This window comes from Nycticebus coucang, chromosome 13 (assembly GCF_027406575.1).
Source record: "Nycticebus coucang isolate mNycCou1 chromosome 13, mNycCou1.pri, whole genome shotgun sequence".
Classification (NCBI taxonomy): Eukaryota; Metazoa; Chordata; class Mammalia; order Primates; family Lorisidae; genus Nycticebus; species Nycticebus coucang.
The window spans coordinates 85,120,136-85,141,042 of NC_069792.1; the positions used below are offsets into that span (position 1 = coordinate 85,120,136).

General features: G+C 44.2%; 1 protein-coding gene across 5 annotated transcripts in view; it reads left to right on the top strand.

Annotated features, from left to right (window-relative positions):
- The window catches only part of FER1L6 (fer-1 like family member 6), a 166,324-nt gene that overhangs the window by 34,514 nt on the left and 110,903 nt on the right, over positions 1-20,907 (top strand). For all 5 annotated transcript variants that reach the window (XM_053559093.1, XM_053559094.1, XM_053559096.1 and 2 more), the window contains 9 exons: positions 4,246-4,366; positions 6,253-6,307; positions 6,401-6,532; positions 9,310-9,372; positions 13,092-13,170; positions 14,424-14,580; positions 15,125-15,311; positions 16,474-16,666; positions 18,131-18,483. In XM_053559093.1, the coding sequence (XP_053415068.1) occupies positions 4,246-4,366; positions 6,253-6,307; positions 6,401-6,532; positions 9,310-9,372; positions 13,092-13,170; positions 14,424-14,580; positions 15,125-15,311; positions 16,474-16,666; positions 18,131-18,483 (1,340 nt within the window). The remainder of the gene's footprint in view (positions 1-4,245; positions 4,367-6,252; positions 6,308-6,400; positions 6,533-9,309; positions 9,373-13,091; positions 13,171-14,423; positions 14,581-15,124; positions 15,312-16,473; positions 16,667-18,130; positions 18,484-20,907) is intronic.

The window sequence follows — 20,907 nt, forward strand, 5'->3', positions numbered from 1 at the left end:
GGGAGGGACATTGCATTTTCAATGAGAGCTTAAAGCTTAATAGAAGTACTTGTCCATCAATTGACTGCCTCAGGGAGTAAGTGGAAAGGCTTTGGGGTTTTCCTTATGTCCTTGAAATTATGACATGGCAACAGGTCCTTGAGACACAAGGTTGAATAAGACAGAGTCTCTTCTCTCAAGGACCTGATGAAAAATAATATTTATGGCATATGTAATAAGTCTCTGCTGCTTTTTCCTTGGTATACATCATTCATGACCCTGAAAAGTAGGTTCTACTGCCCCCATTTTGCACAGAGGTTTGGGGGCGGGGGTGGTGGTGAGTGGCTTGCCCGAAGTCCCCTAGCTAACAAGCAGAGACACTGGTTTTCCTGCCCCACGAAAGGCCTCCTCAGGGCAGTCACCACAGGCATTTCAGAGCAGCTGGCTCCTCTGGCTCATTCCAGAGTCTTCAGCCCACAAAGCAAACAGGGCAGAGAGGAACTAGGTCCCTCCTGGAAGGTAAATAGCATCTATCCTGCCCTCAGTCAGAGGCCAGCCCCGCAGGAGACTGGCCCAACAAAGGCCACAGAGCAGAGACTTTGGTCTTTCCTGCTTGGCCTGGCCTGGAAACGTAGGGCTCGTCTGGGTGAAATGTTTGGAGATTCTCAAAGTCTTTGGCTCTTTTATCTGTAGCATCGTAGTTATGTCTGAAATTCTTAAAATTTTCATTACCGTAACCCATCCATTAATTAGTTACCCAACAAATAGCTACTGGGTGCCTCCCAAGCTCACTTGTTCATTTGTCTATTGAATATATGTTGATGGACTGTCTGGGGAGTGCAGGGCCCTAGGCTGGGCTTTAGGTGCACAGCAGTAGACGCTGGAGAGTCTGACGCAGGACAGCCCCACACGGGACTCTTCCATTTGCACCCCCGGACCCCCATCTGCTCTCCACTCTTCTCTACCTACTCTCTGTCCTCTGTGGCTGCATAGCCCAGGTCCCTTCCCCTCTGCCTTCTGGCTGGATCTGGCCAAGGGGGTGCCCTGGCAGGAGGCTCCACCTCCAGCTCAGTGGTTCTCAACCTTCCTAATGCCGCGATGTATTTTCATTGTTAAAAAGGGGTCCCAATCCACAGGTTGAGAACCAGTGCTCCAGCTGAAGGATAGTCACTGCTCCTTGAAGGGAGGTGACTCCACCAGTCACCTCTCCTGCCAGGTGCTCGTAACTACACTCTCTCCTAATTTGGGAGACCTGGAGTGGCAACAGATTTGCTCTGCTAGCCCCAGGCAATGGCAAGGTCTTTTGCGATTTTCTTATACCAACAATGTTTTAAAAGGTCCTCACATCATCCTGTTCTAATTGTGCAGCCTGTTACCCACTGGGACCCTGACTAAGGTGACTGCATCACAAGTTGGGAAAAGTACTGTAGAAAAAGTCACTGGGTGAAATGGAGACTAATGGGGAGTCTCTCCGTGTGGCCAGGGAGGGAATCCCTGGGGAAGTAACATCTAAGCTAAAACTTCAAGGATGACAGGAAGTCTCCAGGGGGTGGGCAGGGAGGGAAGTGGCTCAGGCAGAGGGATTTCTGTGAAGAGAAATTCCAAGCAGCAGAGAGCTTGTGAGGTTAGAAGGATCTGGAAAAGGGCAGCGTGGCTAGAGAGCAGGAAAGGGGAGAGAGGCCCAGGTGGGCAGCAGGTGTGGGTGCGGCCAGAGCCAGCAGGACTCTAACCTTGAGCTTAGTGGACTTCAGATTTAGTCCAAGTACAGGGCAAAGCCATCAAGGCATTTTAAGAAGTAAAGTGACATGATCTGGTTTATTTTTGTGGAAGGTCACGCTGGGTACTCCACGGTGAGTAGATGGGAGAGAACAAAGTTAATAACTCGATGAATGAACACGCACATGAACCAGTAAATGAAAGCTATAGTGAACGCGTTAGCTGATGATACCTTTCTACCCTGGAGTCTATCTCACCTTCCAGAAGGTCAGCCCCTGAAGAGAGACTCCGTGATTGGTTGATTCCTACATCCTTAGCATCTTCCCTAGCAGTTTCTAGTATTCACAGGGTGCCTCAGAGTGTTCCTACACACCCGAATCTCTGACGGGAGGGCCACACCCTAAGGCCTCTGTATAGTCAGGTAGGTGAGGGAGCCAGCTTTTTTGTATTATCCTGCTGCTTCTAGAAGCACAGCCATGTGCCAGCATTCCTTCTGGAGTCTCAGCAGTGCTGGCCTTGTTTTTATTTCCCAAGTGACTTCTATTTGTGCAGTGATCCTCTCTAGCTACTAACCCCCTGCTGGGGCCTGTGTGCATGAACTCCCCTGATATGGATTGCATGATCCCATCTCTTCTGATTTGGTATGTTTTGCAGGGTTTGCACATTAAAATCAGAGACCCAAAATGCATCAACATTGGAAGGGATCTTGGAATTATTAAATCAACGAATTTATAAATTGACTCCCACAGAGCCTAAGGATTCTGGGAAATGGGGTCAGGGGTGTCTAATGAGCATGGCAGTGTTGTGAGTTCCCTGTTCCTGTCCACTCCTGCCACATAAAACAGTTTGGTATGAATAGACTCGTGTTATATATTGGAGTTTGGTATAATATTACATTTATAAAAGGGTTTGAGAAGTTTCAAAAACACGTTTCTTGCCCAATTCTTTTATTTTGTATGCAAATAAAAAAAACAACAAGAAATCCTGGGTGACCTGCTCAAGTTGCACACCTTGGAATCTGCAGAATGGAGCACCCTCTGTGTACCAGGCAGGCACTGTAGGGCTTTATATCTTCCTTTACATTCTCCAAACAGCCCAGTGCAGTAGATGACATCAGCCTTGCCTTGTTTTGTAAATGAGGAAAACATTGCTGAGTGAAATTAAGTAACTAGCTCAAGTCCCCAAACTGGGATTTGATCCCAACCCTTTTGGATTCAGGTCTCCGAATCCAACCTTGCAGAGTCTCTGGGTGTTTTAGGGAGGCCCAGATCTCTTTCATTTTTACCAAAAACCTGGCTGAGAAGCAGATGCCAAGCTTCGCTGTACATTAGAATCACTCAGAGAATTTAAACAATCTTGACATCCAGGCAACATTCCAGATGAACTAAATCAGATTCTAGGGATGGAGGGAAAGGGCCCAAAGAACATTTTTACTATCCATTCATTTACGTTTTCTAAATGCTTGTGTGTGTAACAAACTACCACAAACCAGGTAATTTAAAACAACACAGATTTATTCTCTCCCAGTTATGGAGGTTAGATGCCCCAAATCAGTGGGCCAAAATCAAGGGCTCCGTGTCCTCCAGGGAATCTGTTTCTTGCCTCTTCCAGCTTCTGGTCATGGCTGCATCAGTGTGACCTCTGCCTGCACGGTCACATTAACTCCCTGTCTTCTGTCTGTGCTAATCTCCCTCTGCCCTAAGGGTACATGTGATTGCAGTTAAGGCCCACCGGGATAATGCCCTCATCTCAAAACCCTTATTATTTTTTATTTATTTATTTTTTGTTTTTTGGCCAGGGCTGGGTTTGAAGTCGCCACCTCCGGCATATGGGACCGGTGCCCTACTCCTTGAGCCACAGGTGCCTCTGCAGAGACCTTTTTTCTAAATAAGGCAATATTTACGGGTTCCAGGGATTAGGACCTGTCTTTTGAGACTATGACACCTTACTGCCCACTGAGAGCAGGAATGGCCTCGCCTGGCATCTTGCTGTTAGAAATGCAGCCTCTTGAGGTGGTGCCTGTGGCTCAAAGGGGTAGGGCACTGGCTCCATATGCCAGAGGTGGTGGGTTCAAACCCAGCCCTGGCCAAAAATTGCAAAAAAAAAAAAGAAAGAAAGAAATGCAGCCTCTTGGGTCCTTTTCAGACCTACTGACTCAGAATCTGCATTTTGACAGCTTCTTAGGAGATTTTTATGCATGTCAGATTTTGCTGGTGAGGTTCAGAGAGAATAAATGACTTGTTTCAAGTTCCACTGTGGCAAGGTCATGACAGGTCTTTCGATTGATAAACAAGTTTTTCTTTCTATAAACTCATCTATATAAATCTGCTCTTTTCTGAAAACAGAAGATGTATGCTTATTTTTAGAAAAATTGAAGCTGTGTCTGGCTTTTCTGCCAACCAGATGTTAAGTTTCCTGCCGGCTGGCACTGTCCTCTAGTCTCCATCGACCCCCTTCTTGTGCCTGCCATGGTGCTGGACACAGGGTGGAGGCTCAATTGCCACCATGTGCCATTTGAACAGAGTGTTCTTCTTTTGTTTACTTCTCCAGATGGTCAAGGTGAAGCTGAAGCACCACAGGAGGGACCTTCTCACCAGGAGAGACCAAGAGAAGATCTGGTTTATGATAATGCTTCCACTGCTCCTGTCTCCTCAGCTCCTCCAAAACGAAGGTACAGTGTTGATGACGCAGGTGGTCAACGCACATTTGCCAATCAGCTCCTATGTTCCAGGCACCCCTCCTCGGCATTAATTTTACCCCAGGGATATCACTGAGTGAAGAAAGGCAGGAAAAGAAGTAATATAATAGTCTCTTTGTTTCTCTTTGGTTGGAACATTTTCCAGCAATTGAAATTACATCCCTCCACCCATGCTCAGTCAAAATCACACCTCTGTGGTGAAGTCTTTGAGTCTTTGTTGCTCACCCTGGCCCTCAGGAGTGTCTTCTCTCCAACTCTCACCTCATTTGTCCTATGGCATATCTGAGCCCTTACATCCTAGTTATTCCTTTGTATGATGTTGGAGTTAAACAATGAAGTTTGTGAACTCATCCCGGAAAAAGTGCTACGTACCTCATTACTGAATTCACTGCAGTCACCAGATGGCCAAGAGGGGTACGTCAAAGGTAACCATAGGGACATTTAGCAATGAGGTGTGTAGCACTTTTTCTAGGATGGGTTCATGAACTTAATTGTCATACCTTGCATACTTTGCTCTTCTCTTCCAGGGATAGATTGTTAGCTCCACAGAGGCCAAGAAGATGGCTTATTTATTTTTGTTTGTTCTCTAACTGAGTCTACCACTGGGCTTTCATATAATAAATGGTAATTTCATATACAAAATGGTATGAATTTATCATTTATTGATGAACATATTAAGTGGTATCTGCCCTTTCTTACATGCTTTACTTTCTTTAGTTCTCATAGCAGACTTGTATGGTAGGAATTATTATTTCCATTTTCAGATGAAGAAATTAAAGCTAAGGTTCAGAATTGGGGAGAATGTATATTCTAACTCAGATCAGTCTGACTTCAAGCCTTGAGGTTTTTACTAGTTTAATCTGTTCTCTATTGGACTCAATTATTATCAGCAGAAATGAGATAAAGTCAAATGCAAGATGGTGTTTTTAGAAACCGAGAGGACTGAATTTCATGGGAACTCAAGCTCAGTTCATTTGCCTCCAATTTCTGCTTCTGTGACAACAGGGATTCTTCATTGCTTCCATCCGTCTCTTGGTGCCCAGGTGTTGCACATCTGTTTCAAATACCCGTGGCAGTCTAGACCAGGCGTCCTCAAACTGCGGCCCGTGGGCCACATGAAGCGATGTGAATTGTATTTGTTCCCATTTTGTTTTTTACTTCAAAATAAGATATGTGCAGTGTGCATAGGAATTTGTTCATAGTTTTTTTTTTTTTTTTTTTAACTATAGTCCGGCCCTCCAACGGTCTAAGGGACAGTGAACTGGCCCCCTGTTTAAAAAGTTTGAGGACGCCTGGTCTAGATACATGAAATTCCCTGCCATGTGAAATCTCCTTGAGATGGCATCTTAGTCATTCCTTCCAATTCTCTCCTTTATTCTTTCAAAAGCAATCGCAAAACTCAGAATTATTTCCATGAGAAATGGCAAAGTGGTCCTGTGCCTGAGATTAGGCAGAAGACTGGGAGTTTGTTATTTAGACTCAGCTCTGCTACTGGTTTGCTGAGGCCTCTCAGTTTCTCATTCTGTTTACAATTAAAAACTACATAGTACTGACGATCATACCCATAGTAAGAGCTGACTTAGATTCTCGCCAGGCACTGGGTTAAGCATTTGTAAGCATTAGTCATTTATGAAAAAAGCGCTACCTTGAGCTCCATTTTTAGGATGGTAAAACTGAGTCATAGAGAGGTCAGCTCACTTGTCCATTTATACTTATGTCCCCCCAGAGATGTAGAGAGAATATTTAATATGGTATAAACGGAAGCCCTCAGAACTACTTGGGAAAATGTTATCATGGCTTATGGATAGAAAGTATATTCTTTACTTGATGAAAAAATATATTAAACTTTCTTTTAATAGATCAAAACTATTGACTAAGATCCATGATGGGGAGGTCAGATCTCAAAATTATCAAGTAAGTGACAGATTCTTCCTGCCAGCCTCCCCCAGTTCTTCCCACGGGCATGACCATTGACCGGAATGGTGCCCACATGGCTCTGTGTTGCAGATTGCCATAACCATCACTGAGGCCCGGCAGCTGGTGGGTGAGAACATCGACCCCGTTGTGACCATTGAGATCGGAGATGAGAAGAAGCAAAGCACAGTGAAGGAAGGAACCAACAGCCCCTTTTACAATGAAGTAAGTCCTGGGGATCACCAATAGCATCCGCGTCCACACCCTTCCACCATCTTTCTGCTGTGTTCTTCAGTCACCCAAAAGATCTGCCCTCCTCCCTCCCTCCCTCCCAGCTCCTCAGTTAAGCCCATGGCAAACTCACTGAGTCTCCTTACAAATACAGCCTAGGAAGATTTTTAACAAAAAGTTAACTGCAAGGAGAGGCAACTTATTTTAAATTCATTGCTACGTTTTTGATAGATTCGTTTTCTTGTTTCTTATCAGCTCATTTTCATCCATTATAAGCTCTGAGTTTTTATTCATAAATGTATTGAATCTTGATCAGGGAGAAGGGACATATTCTTGTTCCTGGCAGGGACCTGGAAATGTAATTATTGATTTTGAAATAGGCATACTGCCTTGGAAAGTAAAACAGTTGTATTTTTCTATGCCGTGGAGAGATTGTAAAGGAAAATCTCAAAGCCAGAATCTTCTGAGTATTATACGTACTGGACCTTTCTCTTTTCACAAAGAAACTTATTTTGGAGACCAGTCCATGTCAGGACATACAGTCCAATCTCATTTTGCCCTATGGCTGACGAGTCTTCATCACCTTGATAAACCATAATTTACTAAATCAACCATTCTCTCACTAGTGGCTATTAAATGTTTTCAACCTTTTGTTACTACTTATAGTGGCATAACTGGGCACAAGGTATGCATATTTAAATTTTTTATTTCATAAATTACTTTCCAAAAAGGTAACAGATTATACTCCAACTAATGGTGCATAGAGGACTATTTTCCCTGAAATCACTTTGACACAGCAATTTATAAAGAAATTTTTTTTTTCAGTGCCCTCTTAATTATTATCCTAATGGTAGTGGTAATTGCAAAGGAAGGCAGGGAAAGCCTGGATAATGACATGAACAGAAAACACCCAGATCCCACTGGAACCGATAGCTCCTCTCCTCTTTCCCATTCCAGCCTTTGAGATTTTTACCATGAGGGAAAATGTCAGTAGGTATTTCCCTTCCTGCTCCATTCCTCACACCCAGATGTGATGTGAAATAATGAATGAAAATGCTTTAAAACTGCAAAACTTGACAGATCTGTTAATTATCATAATTATGCCCACAAGTCCTGGATCCAAATGATATTAAATTGGGCTCAAGTGTAATCAGTAGACAATTAAGTAAAAACACAGACATTGAACTAAAAACCTTTATTATAAAATTTGACTCGAATTTAAGCCCAAAGGTCATCAGATGTGGAAGGAGTCAGTTAGTAGAGCAGTGTTTTTCAACCTCTTTTATCTCATGGCACATCCGAACCTGTAGTTAAACTTCTGTGGCACACTTAAATTATATTGATAAAAAAAAAAAAAAAGAATAAAATAAAGAATATACTTACTGTGCTTTGAACTTCTTTTGAAAATAATTTAATTAAAGGTCTTTAAAATTTTTCATGGCACACTGGTTGAACATCACTGTAATCGAGGCCGGGGGATATTTCCTGCCTGGGAAAATGTGTGTGGACCATGCGTGAGAGCCCACTGGGAGCCTGCATGAGGCAGTGGAGTCTGAAACATGAAACTCAGCAGAAGGCAATAAACATTGAAAGTGATTTGTTGGCCCAAAGTAACCCATAGCCTTTGTATATTCAGCCTTATGAGAAAACGAAAAATTTTGTGTAAGTTTTCCCCATACATTTTGAACACCAAAACTCTTTTCAAGTTTAAACATATATATGAAAAATGGCCTGAAATGTTGTACATGTCTTCCTATGTCCTTAAACAGAAGACACGGGACACACTGGACTCTTACGTTGGTGTCTGAGAACCACCCTTATGCAGGTCTCTTTCCGTGTTATAATCTGATGACATTACTCACTTTGACATTTCAGTTTTTCTGTCTTGACCTTGGCAGCGGCTGTTAGATGTTAGCAGTTGGTCAGTTCTTCCTTTGCTACAGCTATGTGTCCATCTCTAAGGGGTCATTCCTCCCCAAAACACACAATTCACAATCCCCCAAAACACACCACTCCAGTCCTCTGCATCTCAGAATCATGAAACCTGGAGTTCCAAAGGATCTTGGCTCACAAGTCAGATGGTGTAATACCTAGCACTTGAACTCTTTGTGTGATGACTTCAGACAATGAAGGTTTTGTCTCCGGCCCAGCAATAACTAACAAAATGAACCTAGGCAACATTTTAAAATTCCTTAGTCTTCAGTCTTCTTATCTCTAAAATATGAGGCTGGTCTAGATAATTTCTCTAATTCCCCAAATTAATCACTTTCTTAATGTTAAAAAATCTCCCATGTCCATACTTTTTATTTTCTCCTTGGTCATTCTTCAAAGATGTCTGAAACTGAAAAAATTCTGGGAAAATGAGATTTTAATCATTTTCACTCCAAATCAAAACCACACTGATATCCCATTTTCACCTATCAGTATAAGCAAAAAAAAAAAAAAAATTAAAATACTATCTATTACAAATTTATATGCACATAATCCATGACCCAATAATTCCACTTCTCATATCCTTTTTATAGAAATGCTCACACATATCCTATACAAGGCTGTGATTAATGGCATCCTCTTTTCTTTATATTTGAAAAAAATTGAAAACAATATAAGTGACCTTCAATAGGGGATGGCCAATCAGTTGATGATATATTTGTGCCATTGAGGACTCTGCTTCAGTTGGTTACAGTAACACAGACCTATATCCACTCGGGAAAAGGGTTCTTATGTGTGAGGCTGGAGTTGATGTCCAGGATGACCTTTATGTTTTGCAGTACTTTGTCTTTGACTTCATTGGGCCCCAAGTGCATCTTTTTGACAAGATCATCAAAATCTCAGTAAGTATACCATTGGTGGTATTAGCTGGGGGAAGGTGGGAGAGATTCAAGGCATTGGGAACTCTCTAGGGAAACTCAGCCTGGGATGAGTAGAATCACCAGGGTGAATGTGGGTTGGTGAATTTGAAACCAATGATAGAACTTAAAATCACTAGTATAGAGGAGTTTGGGAAGGAAAACCATCTCAAGAAAACCCGTGTGTCTTGGAAGCAAGTCACAAGCTACTGTAGTGCAATTATGGATTAAATTGTGCAGCTTGCCAGTGTGGGAATGTGAAACCTATGCTTCAAATGACATTTTAATGGATTGCCAGTTTTAGTTGGTTTCTTTCTTTTTATTAAGCAAATGTTAGTGTTTCTCTCTCTGGGTGATATCCACACTAATGATCATGCATCACATCCTGTTTCCCCTCCTAGTTGGTAATAAATAGAGAAATAGAAACAAGAATCAAGAAAAAAAAAACCCCGATACAGTAGAATCTCTGTGAGTTGACCACCCAAGAGATTGTAATGAACTGGTCAACATAGGGAACCAGGCCTACTGAACTGATACCTGTGGGTCCTGTCTGCTCTATGAAAACTAGGTCAGCTTAGGTGGTCAATGTAAGGAGGTGGTCAACTATGGAGGTTCTACGGTACATCATTCTCATCAAAGGTAATGGTCAATCAGAGAATATTATTTGGAACAACTTGTGGCCACTGGAATTTTTAAAAGTTGCCTCTGAGTGCAGCCCTCAGGAGCAGCCTGTGGGGAGTTGGGTCTGCTGTACAGACCCTTCCTCAACACAGCCAGGGAAATTCCTGCCTCCACAGATCTAGTCTGATGAGTAGACAGTTTCCTGCTCTGGACAGGTGCCTTATCCAGGTTTTTCCATTACCTTGGGGATGGGAAAGAGAAAGGAAAGTGCCTGTATTGAAGCCATGTTAACAGAGAAGGCAGGGCAAATGGGATCATTACAAACTTCACACCATTCAGTGAAGGGACAGAGACTGGTGGATGACAACAAGCAGTATCTGTCTCACTAGACTGAGTAACTGCCCCTTCCCCCTTGGAGAAGGGTGAGAGGGTGGGAATGGAGTGGTTGGAGAGTAAGTGCTGTGTTCCAAATAGTTCTGAAGGGACGGAATTCCTACTTTACATGTCAGTATAGGAAGTGTAGAGAACCAAGGAATGCTTTCCTCAACAGTCACACCTACCTCTAATCGGAATTGTGAGAAAGACAGAGCATGTCTTGGAGACTCCTTTTCTGTCTTTATCTTCCTTGCCTCTTTCCATCACCTACTCAATACTCTATATAAACATATACAATAGAACCTCCATAGTTGCCCACTTGCCTACATTGGCCACCTTCTTAAGTTGACATAATTTTTATAGACTAGACATGCATCACATGTATGTATCAGTACAGTGATGACCACCTCTGCATGTTGACTAGTTTGTTGCAGTCCCTTGGATGGTCACCTCACAGAGCTTCTACTGCATGTAATATGCTCCCTCTAACCAAAGCTGGATGTCAGGAAAGCCCTGCGTCAAGGTGTAGATAGTAGTGAGGTTATGATATTACCTTCTCCAAGGCCACTTGAAGAAGGATAAATCATCAAGAGTCACACATTCTTCAAGTTTGAATTTCAGGCCTGGTGACAAGTGGTGCAGGAGATATTTTGGGACCTGGGACATTGCCCAGGACTTTGTTCCATCACTTGGGCAACAACCTATTTGTGAGATCAGCTTTATAGTGGGCTTCCACGGGACTATCTGGATTGCCCATGAACAGTTAATGACTGTATTTTTATATCGTCTCACAGTGGGGTGGGGGTCATGGCAGTTTGTGGGACATATGGAGTTTTAGACAGAGCATCAAAGCTCATATTGCCTATGCCTTTTCCTCTAACTTAGAAGAAACAAAGACTTTGGTGTCTCTAAAACACCCTTAAAAAGACAGACAAAAAATTTAAAAAGAAAAACTCCCCTTGAAAGGAGAATGTTTGAAACAACTTTTCTGCTAGTTTATGAACTAAAAGTAAGTGTGAACAGGATAAATCCGAAGCAGGAGAAGAAGGGAAAGACAGCTCTAAGCAGATGCCATCGGGACAGTATGCTCTGGTAGTGCCAAAGCCAGTGTTTCCTTAACAGTGGCCCAAGGCATGCAGGGCTGCCAGCATTCTGTGTGTGAGATGTCCCCAGAGTCCTGGTAATCTAATGCTTGACACCATCAGGGTTTCCTGGCGCTTGACCAATGGATGGATAATTTAAATAGAAGTTCTGTGTTATTTAAAGATTAGTTTGGGGGGTTTGGATTCCATCTTGCCCCCTGGGAACCTCAACTTGAGAGGAGAACTTGAGATTGGCTTCTGTTCTTTCTCAAGCCTTTGGGAAGCCACATTAGCAACTATAAGTATAGTGGAGGATTTTGTAGTGATCATGGCCTTAAATAGCTCCTCTCATCAAGCCAGGCTGTCCCTACTTCCCCTTAGTTCTCTACCATCTGTGGAAAGTTTGGACAAGGGATAGAAATGGGAAGGGCTGTCCTTTCTTGAGGTCAGTTGAATTTATTGTTTCTCAGAGCCTCTGTCAAAAGGAGCCACTTAGAAGCTTCAAAAGACTTTCATTCACCCATCTGTCCATCAACTATTCATTAATTTACCAAATGTTTATTGAACTTCTATTAGAAACAGGGCCACGTGGTGGGTAGAAGACAACAGGAACCTGTTCTTGTTTCAATTAATTCATAGGGTTTTATAGTTAAAAAAGAAGCTCTGGGGCTGTACAGTCTAAATTCCAACTGGTGCAGGAATCCCTCCTGTCCACTCCCTCTATGACATGGGGTTCTTGGCGTGATTTGATCATTTCCAGTAAGCGGAGGGTCATTACCACTAGGGAAGCCCCTTCCCTTGCTGGGAAGTTCTGTTATAAACACTGTTCTATTGAGCTAAAATCTCTCATCTTGTTCCTTGGGAATTATTCAGAGGTGAGCCTATGCCCTCCTCTAGACGGCAGCGTTTCCAAGAGTTCAAGACAATTAAGATACCATTACCCTTTCTCCACCCCCCAATTTTCTTTTCTGTTTTCTGGGTTAAAGGTTAAACTGCTCCTGGTCCTTTGGCAGTTTTTCACACAATGTGGCTTCTGGATCTGTCGCCAGCATTGCCACTTTCCTTTAGAACTTCCTAGTCCTGAGGGCATCAGCATCAAAACGGACGGCGGTGGCCACGCCAGGCACTCTGCTGACCCCTGGTCAGACGAGACACTGAGGATGACCACCTCCCTTCCTCCGCTACTGTCCATGTGCAGAATGACTAGAGACAATATGTGATGAGTTTTCTGAGAAAGTTGTGAGCAAAGTGTGGTGGGAGTTTCAGGGATAAAGGCAACCGTTTTGGCTGTGCAGGATCAATGAGGGCTGCTGTGGGGAGGTGACATTTGCTCTAGGCATTGAAAGATGGGAAGTGGTTCAACAGGAAGAGGTAGGTGCTCTAGGATGGGCTATACTAGGGTTTATTTTGGTTAAAGAACACTTCCAGGCAGTGAGAGTTGTCAAACAGAACGGATTACCTGAAAAGCCACTGGAAGAAGAGATGCCGGAGATCCTTCTGGAGGCCCTTTACCACCAAACTCCTATGTGCTCCAGAGGAAAGTCAAACCCAGACAAGGATCAAGGCTTAGAAGACACTTGTCCTCAAAGATGAATCTGCTAGATCTGCTGCTCTGTCACTCCTCAGGTCTTTCACCACAAGCTGATAGGAAGTGTTCTAATTGGCTCTTTCAAAGTGGATCTGGGGACTGTGTACAATCAACCTGGTAAGAGTGCATTCCCTCCCACCTCTCTCTCTCTCACTCTTGTTGGGTTTGCAACACTCAGAGTTCATCCCATTTATTCCCTCATCCAGCTAACCATTCACTCAATAAAACCGAGCCCAGAGTTGAATGAGACATAGCTCTTGCTCTCAAAAGTTTTATCATTCAATGATAAAATTATTTTATATGTCTACTTCTGAGCAATTTATTTTTTTCTTACTTGAATTTTGTCAAACTAGAGTCCAGGAGCTAAGAACATGGGGTCTAGAGTCAGGTTGTGTGGGTTCAAATTCCACTCTGCTATGTCCTTGGTGTGTGACCTTGGCCAAATGACTGAACTTCTCTGTGCCTCAGTTTCTTCATCTGAAGAAATGAGGCTAAAATCATACCTCCTTCATAGGGTTGTTTGAGGATTAAGTAAGTTAAAATACAAATACAGTACTTAGTAAGAGAGCCTGGCACATAATAGCATTCCATGTAAGGGTTTGCTGTAGTAATTACTATCCCTGATTTGTAGCAAAGTGAAACTCAGAGGAGTCAAGTAATTTGTTTAAGGTCAAGAGTGAATAAGTAACAGAGCCAGCAACAGCACAGATCATCCTGTGAAAGGCCTCTTATCTTCCCCAGGGATTCAGAGTCACATGTGCATAGGGGACTGGGCAGGGAGCATAGCTGAGCACAATGGCCTGGGGGTGAAACTCTAAGGAGTGATGGAATCTGCAGGGAAGGAGACAGGACAGGAGGGCTCATGATCCCTATAGAAGGGCAGTAGCTACCAGCTCCTTTAGCATTTGCTGTCCTGTGGAAATGTAAACCCGGTATTGCCAGAACAAATAAATTTTTAAATTTAGCCTGAAGTCTAGATATTATAAGTGATCTTGAAGTTTTGACCCACGGTGCCGACCAAGCAAAAAGATCTATGAGCCACATTTATGGTCTGTGGGCAAAAAATAAGTGACTTCTACACTCCATTAATATTTCTCAATCTGGTCAATGTAGGAGTCTAGGTGACTTCTGCCAGGTTGAAGGCATCCCAAATACATATGGCGAGCTGGGGGAAGATGGAGAATGGTTGGGAAGGGAAAGGAGAAGGGAGAAAGGAAGAGAGAAGAGACAGCTAGAGGTTGGAAATAACTGAGACCAGCTACTGCCCAGGGGCACCGAGGAAGGGAGTGTGGGGGACTGTGAGGCCCAGGAGGGGACAGGGTGCACCGTGGGGCATGTCTGTGATGTGAGCTGCCCGGCTGCTTTGACAGGCCATCAGTTCTGCGACAAGTGGGCCCTTCTCACAGACCCTGGCGACATCAGGACCGGCACCAAGGGCTACCTGAAGTGTGATATCAGTGTGACCGGGAAAGGAGACATCTTAAAGGCCACCCCTAAAACCTCCGACACTGAGGAACAAATAGAAAAGTGAGACGGGTCCATCCAACTTTTTCTCTCTTTCCCCTCCCTCCATCCCTTTCCATATGGGTGTGCAGGAACTGCCAAGTTCATGGCCTGTGCTCTGGATTCTGCTCTTCCAAAGGCCCCAAGATATATCTTAGCAAAGGTATAGCTCTCAGGAGATCAGCTTCCAGGGCAAGAACCATCTGCTCTGTTGTAACTTGTTATAGAAAGCTATTCGGGAGCTTATTTGGTCTTTCTGAACATAGTAGATTTTTCTTGAAGGAATTATAATTTCAGCCACTGGTTTGTGGTGTGGGAAGACTTAAATGCACCTCTCCTAAGGTGCAGTGTGGGAGATGGAGTGTGTTCTATAATTCCCATACCCGGGCGAGTTTGCGCTCCCTCTGTTCATACCTTTCACTGTTATTTGTACTAGAAAGATGTCCCCTACTCTTTCTAGATTTTTCTCCTTTATCAGGATCCTTCTTTCTGCCTCCAAGTTGTTTCTTTATACTCTTTATTTTTTCAAGTGAGAGAGCTTTTAAAGCTTATTTTTGTCTCCTCTAAGGAACCTTCTGATTCCCCAAGGGTTTCCATCGGAGAGACCCTGGGCCAGATTCTACGTGCGACTCTACAAAGCAGAAGGGTTGCCCAAAATGAACTCGAGCATCATGGCAAACGTCACGAAAGCCTTTGTGGGTGACAGCAAGGACCTCGTGGATCCCTACGTGGAGGTGTCCTTTGCTGGCCAGATGGTGAGGAACCACTGTCACCAATGTTAACAGCCCTGCCTCAAAGCCCCACTCTTCATCCGGGACACATTTCATTAAAAAGAATGAAATTGCAAGAGGGACTTTACCTAACAATTGCAATCAGTGTAACCTGGCTTATTGTACCCTCAATGAATCCCCAACAATAAAAAAAAAAAAAAACAGAATGAAATTAAAATAAAAAGTAGGAAGTGCCTTGAGAAGGAAAGCTTGTCTTAAATAGGCAAAGAGTCATATGGCAGAGAAGTAGGGGAGGGTGACCACTCACTCTTCACTGGAGGCAAGCAGGCATCCCTCCTCACCCCTGCTACTTCTCCAAGTTGTTCCCCAGTCCCCAGACCCTGTAGAATTCCCTTCCTCCCCCCTATCTGGTCCACAATCTACCCAGTTAGTCCTGTGTGGGCCTGGACATCACTTTTGCTTGCTCAAGAGCCATTGGAAGTATCAGGGACTGGGGGCATGGTTAGAGCTTAATCCTGGTTGGCTGGACTTGGAAGTTTTAGCTGACATACATGTTACTGCCATTCAAATATACATGTACCCTGATGCCCTCCCATTGACAGGGGTAAATACTGGTATATTTTTGACTCAGGCTTACCTTGGAGGTCAAAAACATCACTTCCATTTTACAAGTAAACTGAGGTCCAGATTGGGGAAGTGATTTGTAAAAAGTCATATTTTTATAAAACATAGAAGCTCAGGGTCTGACTCTATCCACTGCATTCCTGTAGACTCATGGAACAATCTCGTTTGTAACATGGGCGTTAGTTTCACCCCAACCCCAACATTGATTAGAACTTCCAGGGCAGGGCTGTGTCTTACCTTTGTCTCGTGCCCAGCACAGTGTCCAGCACAGTGTCCAGCAGAGAGCAGCTCATCAGTAATGTCAGCTGTGCACATTGATTTACCTGTGTGTTGGGAGGAAGCAGGGTCATTATTTTTAGCAACTTGCTTTACATTCTCAACTGGTTTGAGGAGGTTTCTCTTCTCTTCCTTTTTCTTTGTGGGGTTTTGCTATGTTGCCCAGGCTGTTCTTAAACTACTGGGCTCAGGGAGTCCTTCTACTTTAGCCTCTCAAGTAGCTGGGACTACGGGTGTGCACCATGACTCCCTTGGGTGGTTCACATCCTCCTGGTTGTGCTTTTAGGGGCGGACCACGGTGCAAAAGAACTGTGCTGACCCCGTCTGGCATGAGCAGGTGATCTTCAAGGAAATGTTCCCTCCTTTGTGCCGAAGGGTGAAAATCCAGGTGTGGGATGAAGGGAGCGTGAATGACGTAGCCCTGGCAACCCATTTCATCGACCTGAAGACAATTTCCAATGAACAGGATGGAGATAAAGGTAAAGTCTCAGATGTATGACTTGGAAATAAGTTTCAAAATGATCATTTTTAAAAGAAGAGGGTTAGAGCAGGCAGTATGTTAGCAACCTTCCATTCTTCTGTGGGGTCTGTGGTTTGAGTTGGTTCTGGCCACCGAACAGCTCCAGGAGGGACAGACTCCAGTCTGTAGGAGTGGGTATGGGTGTGGGGAACATGCAGGCACAAAACTATTGAGAATAGTAAAATACATGGCAACATCTAATAATCAATGGTGGGGGAAATATTAGGCAAATTATGATATATATACTTATTCATAATAATAACTAATGTTTTCAAGCAATTCCTAAGGACCTGCATGAAGCACTTAGTAGGAGATGCTATCTCTTTTAATCCTGAGGGGTGGGATAGATATTATTAGCATTTCTATTTTAGAGATGAGGAAACTGAGGCACAGGGAAGTTAAAAAAACTTGACCAAAGTTACACAGCTCAGAAGTGCCAGAGCAGAGATTTGAACCCAAGAAGTTAAGTCTTCAGAACCGCCATGCTGTAGGTCTGTCAGAATGTTGCCAAAGAGATGTTCCCACAGATACCACACTAGCTTCTCAGACGCTATGTGTTAAGAAAGGAAAATACTTCTGCCTTGGTAAATTAAAGTCACCAGGTCTTTTCAGTTCCATGTTGAGAATATACCCGGGAATATTCACTTCTCTCAATCTCCACCACCTTTACTTTAGTTCAAGCCTCTGGTGTTTAATTTTGATGATGCCCGGCCCTCAAACCAGTTTGCCCATCTCCATTCTTATAACCCTTCGCAGAGCAGCAAGAGCGCTCTTAAGTGATGTGGTTATGTCACATCTTTGCTTAGACCCCTTTAAAACATGTCCATAGATTTGAGGGTAAAGATTAACATCCCTCTCAAGACTCCGAGACTCGGCCACTTCTCCAAACCCTTCTCACGCAGACCATGCCTAGCTCCAAGCTCTGTTACAACTGGCAAACGCTGTTCCTGCTGCCAGAACACTTCTTTCCTCTCTCTCTGCCTGTCGAAATCCTCTTCATGCTACGTCAGCCTGTTATCCTTGCAGCACAAATTCTATCTCCTTCATAGTGTTCGTAATGTAGATATTTATTTGTTTGATGTTTGCGTCTGCCTTGTTCTCCCCCGGGCTCTATGATTACTATCTAGTGATGCCTGGCACATGTTAGGAGTCAATGAACATTTGATGAATAAGTGAAGAGAACTGAATGCAGGTTGGCATTCGTAGTATTATTGCAACTGTGAACAAGTAGAAACATGAATGGAAAAAATACTAAAAGGAAAGATAGCAAAACGGTAACTGTAGTTATCTTTTGGTGATTCTATATATTTTTTATCTTTTCTATATAGTTTACATTTTTAAATGAATATGTACAACATCCATAGAGCGAAAACATAATAAACTTGAAAACATAACGAGATAACTAAAACTTGGGGTCTTCTAGGCTTCCTGCCAACCTTTGGACCGGCCTGGATTAACCTGTATGGTGCACCCAGAAACCACAGTCTGATGGATGACTACCAGGAACTGAATGAAGGCTTTGGGGAAGGTGTGTCATTCAGGGGCAGAATCTTGCTAGAAATTGCTGTGGAAATCCTCTCAGGAGGGGCACAGGAGTCTAAATTTTCCAAGGCCCTGAAGGAGCTCAAGTTACCTTCCAAGGACAAAGACTCCAAGTCTTCCAAGGGCTCAAGTAAAGACAAGGCTGACAAAACCGATGATGGAAAATCCCAGCAGGCGTCAGACAAAACTAACTCCACTGAGGTGGAGGTGGAACCCTTCGACGTGCCCCCAGAGGTAGGTCTGAGCAGTGCCCTGCCGCTCTTACCTGTGAGGTGAAGCAGGGCAGACAGAGCCCCGGCCTCGGGCTCCTGAAGGCATTTGCAGACACATGTCTTATTCCTCCTGCAAAATTTGAGTCGGCCTAGCTCTGCATCCTGGGGCAGATCCTCTGCCTCCTCTTGCACACAGCACAGCCATCTGCTCATGATACAGTCCTTCAGAGTCCTCCCCAAACACGGATTCCCATGGAAACCCAAGTAAAGAGAAATAAATGTGCTCTGGAGGAGTTGGTGGGAGCAGGCAGTGGGAGCTGGACTAAACTGAATCTGTGGCCTAACCTTGTTTAGCTGTGTTGACTTAGAGGATGCGCTGGGTGTGAGATAACGTAGGAGGGAGGATGGAGAGGAGGAAGAGGAGGCGACAAACTGGGCTATAAAAATATTGAGAAACCCAGTCCCCTCCCCTGGGGAGAAATGACAACCCCAAGGAACACTTCTTAATTACCATTTTTTCAGCTCTGGTCTATGTGATGGGGAAGAGATCTGAAGATGAATACAAACTGTGAATACCCTCCCCACTGTTTAGTTTAGCAATAGTAATTTGTAGGTAAGCAAATCAAAGAGCTTTATGTTTTGTCAGTAGGGGAGGTGGGTAGATTCCAGCTCCCAGCTTGGCTAATTCTGCCTCTGGAAGTGTGATTGGCAGGTCCACCAGATGATAATTTCAGGGAGGAGAGGAAGAAGATGGTTAGATTCTCCCAGGGCTTTCCAAGGATAGTAGCATGCAAGTCACCTTAGCCTTGGAAGAGCCATTTATTTGGGGGATCTAATATATTTATTTATTTATTTTTGAGACGAGTCTCATTCTGTTGCCCAGGCTGGAATGCTATGGTATCAGCCTAGGTCACAGCAACCTCAAACTTCTGGGTTCAAGTGATCCTCTTGCCTCAGCCTCCCCAGTAGCTGAGGCTTCAGGTACTCACAAGCGCACCAAGCTAATTTTTCTATTTTTAGTAGAGATGGGGTCACGGTCCTGTTCAGGCTGATCTTAAACTCCTAATCAAGGGATTCCTCCGCCTAGGCCTTGGAGGAATTAGGCCTAGGATTATAGGCGTGAGCCACTGTGCTGGGCCAGGGATCCAATAAATCTTAAACCGTATGGGGGAGAGGTTGGAGAATGGGATGGAAAGTTGGGAGGTGGTTCTACTTATGGTGCTAGTACTAACACATCTTTGTGTTTTAGTTTATTCATCGACAAAATGAGGTAGTAATAGTCTCTCCATCATCAGCATCTTCTGGGGGTTAAACCAGGAAATGCATGTGAAATGGTTAGCAGAGCCTCAGCACGTTCCTAGCAAGCAGGCAATGCATTTCTAATGTGACAGTACTACGTTCCCACCACCAGGGGGCAGCTACCCAGTGCCTTCCACCCCGTTGATTGAGTTTCAGAGTTGGAGAATCGACATTCTCAGTGTGTGTGTGGGGGGGGTGGGGGGGTGGGGGGGGATGTTTCTGCAGAATATAGGCAGATTCTGGAAAGCTGACTTTGGACTTCACCTGAAATTGTGAGTTGCTTAGCAGCCACCTAAGCTGACATCTCCTGTATCTATTGCTGCATGAGACGTCATCATAGCCTCTTAGAATGTAATGAATTAATACATGCAGAATGCCTAGAGCAGAGCCTGGCACACACTAAATGTTCAATAATTAAATATTAGCCACGTTCAGTAACTTTGAAAGGATACCTTCATCTCTCACTGGATGGCAGTGTCATCACCTGTCAGTGGTTATAATAACAGTTCCCCCTTTCTAGTGTAGTTGTGAGAATTACATGAGATAATGTAGGTAGAATTCTCAACACTGCACCCAGCACGTTATAAGAGGTCAGTGAACATTGCCTACCATCGTTTTCCCAGCTCGAGGAGTAGCAGTGTGCTCCCAGAAACAGAAGCATCGAAGTGTATTGCTGTGTATAATGAATATTTTTTTTTTTGCCCAAATTTTTGAGGGAAAAAATAAGGATTCGCATTATACATGAGTATATGTATACTCAGGAGAAGGGGACCCTATGGTCATCTCAGACCACCGAGCCCTCCCGTCTCGGACCCCCAGGTACATGAGGGTTCAGCCTGGGAGGATCCAGGAACCAATGGGAATGGACTGGAGAGGACTCTGCTGAGTGCTGTAATCAGAGCAGGGGGTGTTGGCTGGGCTGATGAGGTGGGATGAGAGCCAAGGCTGAGGGGACTGGGAGCCCCACCTAGGCTCCAGCGACCCTCCTGGCTGTCTGCAGGTTGAGCAACCTCAGAAGCTCTCTGCCCTCTCGTCAAATGTGTGGCCATTCCAGCTATGGCCCCTCATGTGGCCAGGAGGGAAGGGCTCCCTGGAGATAAGGAAGGGGCAGCCTCTCTGAGCAGTGGCGAGGGAGGGTGGTGGGATC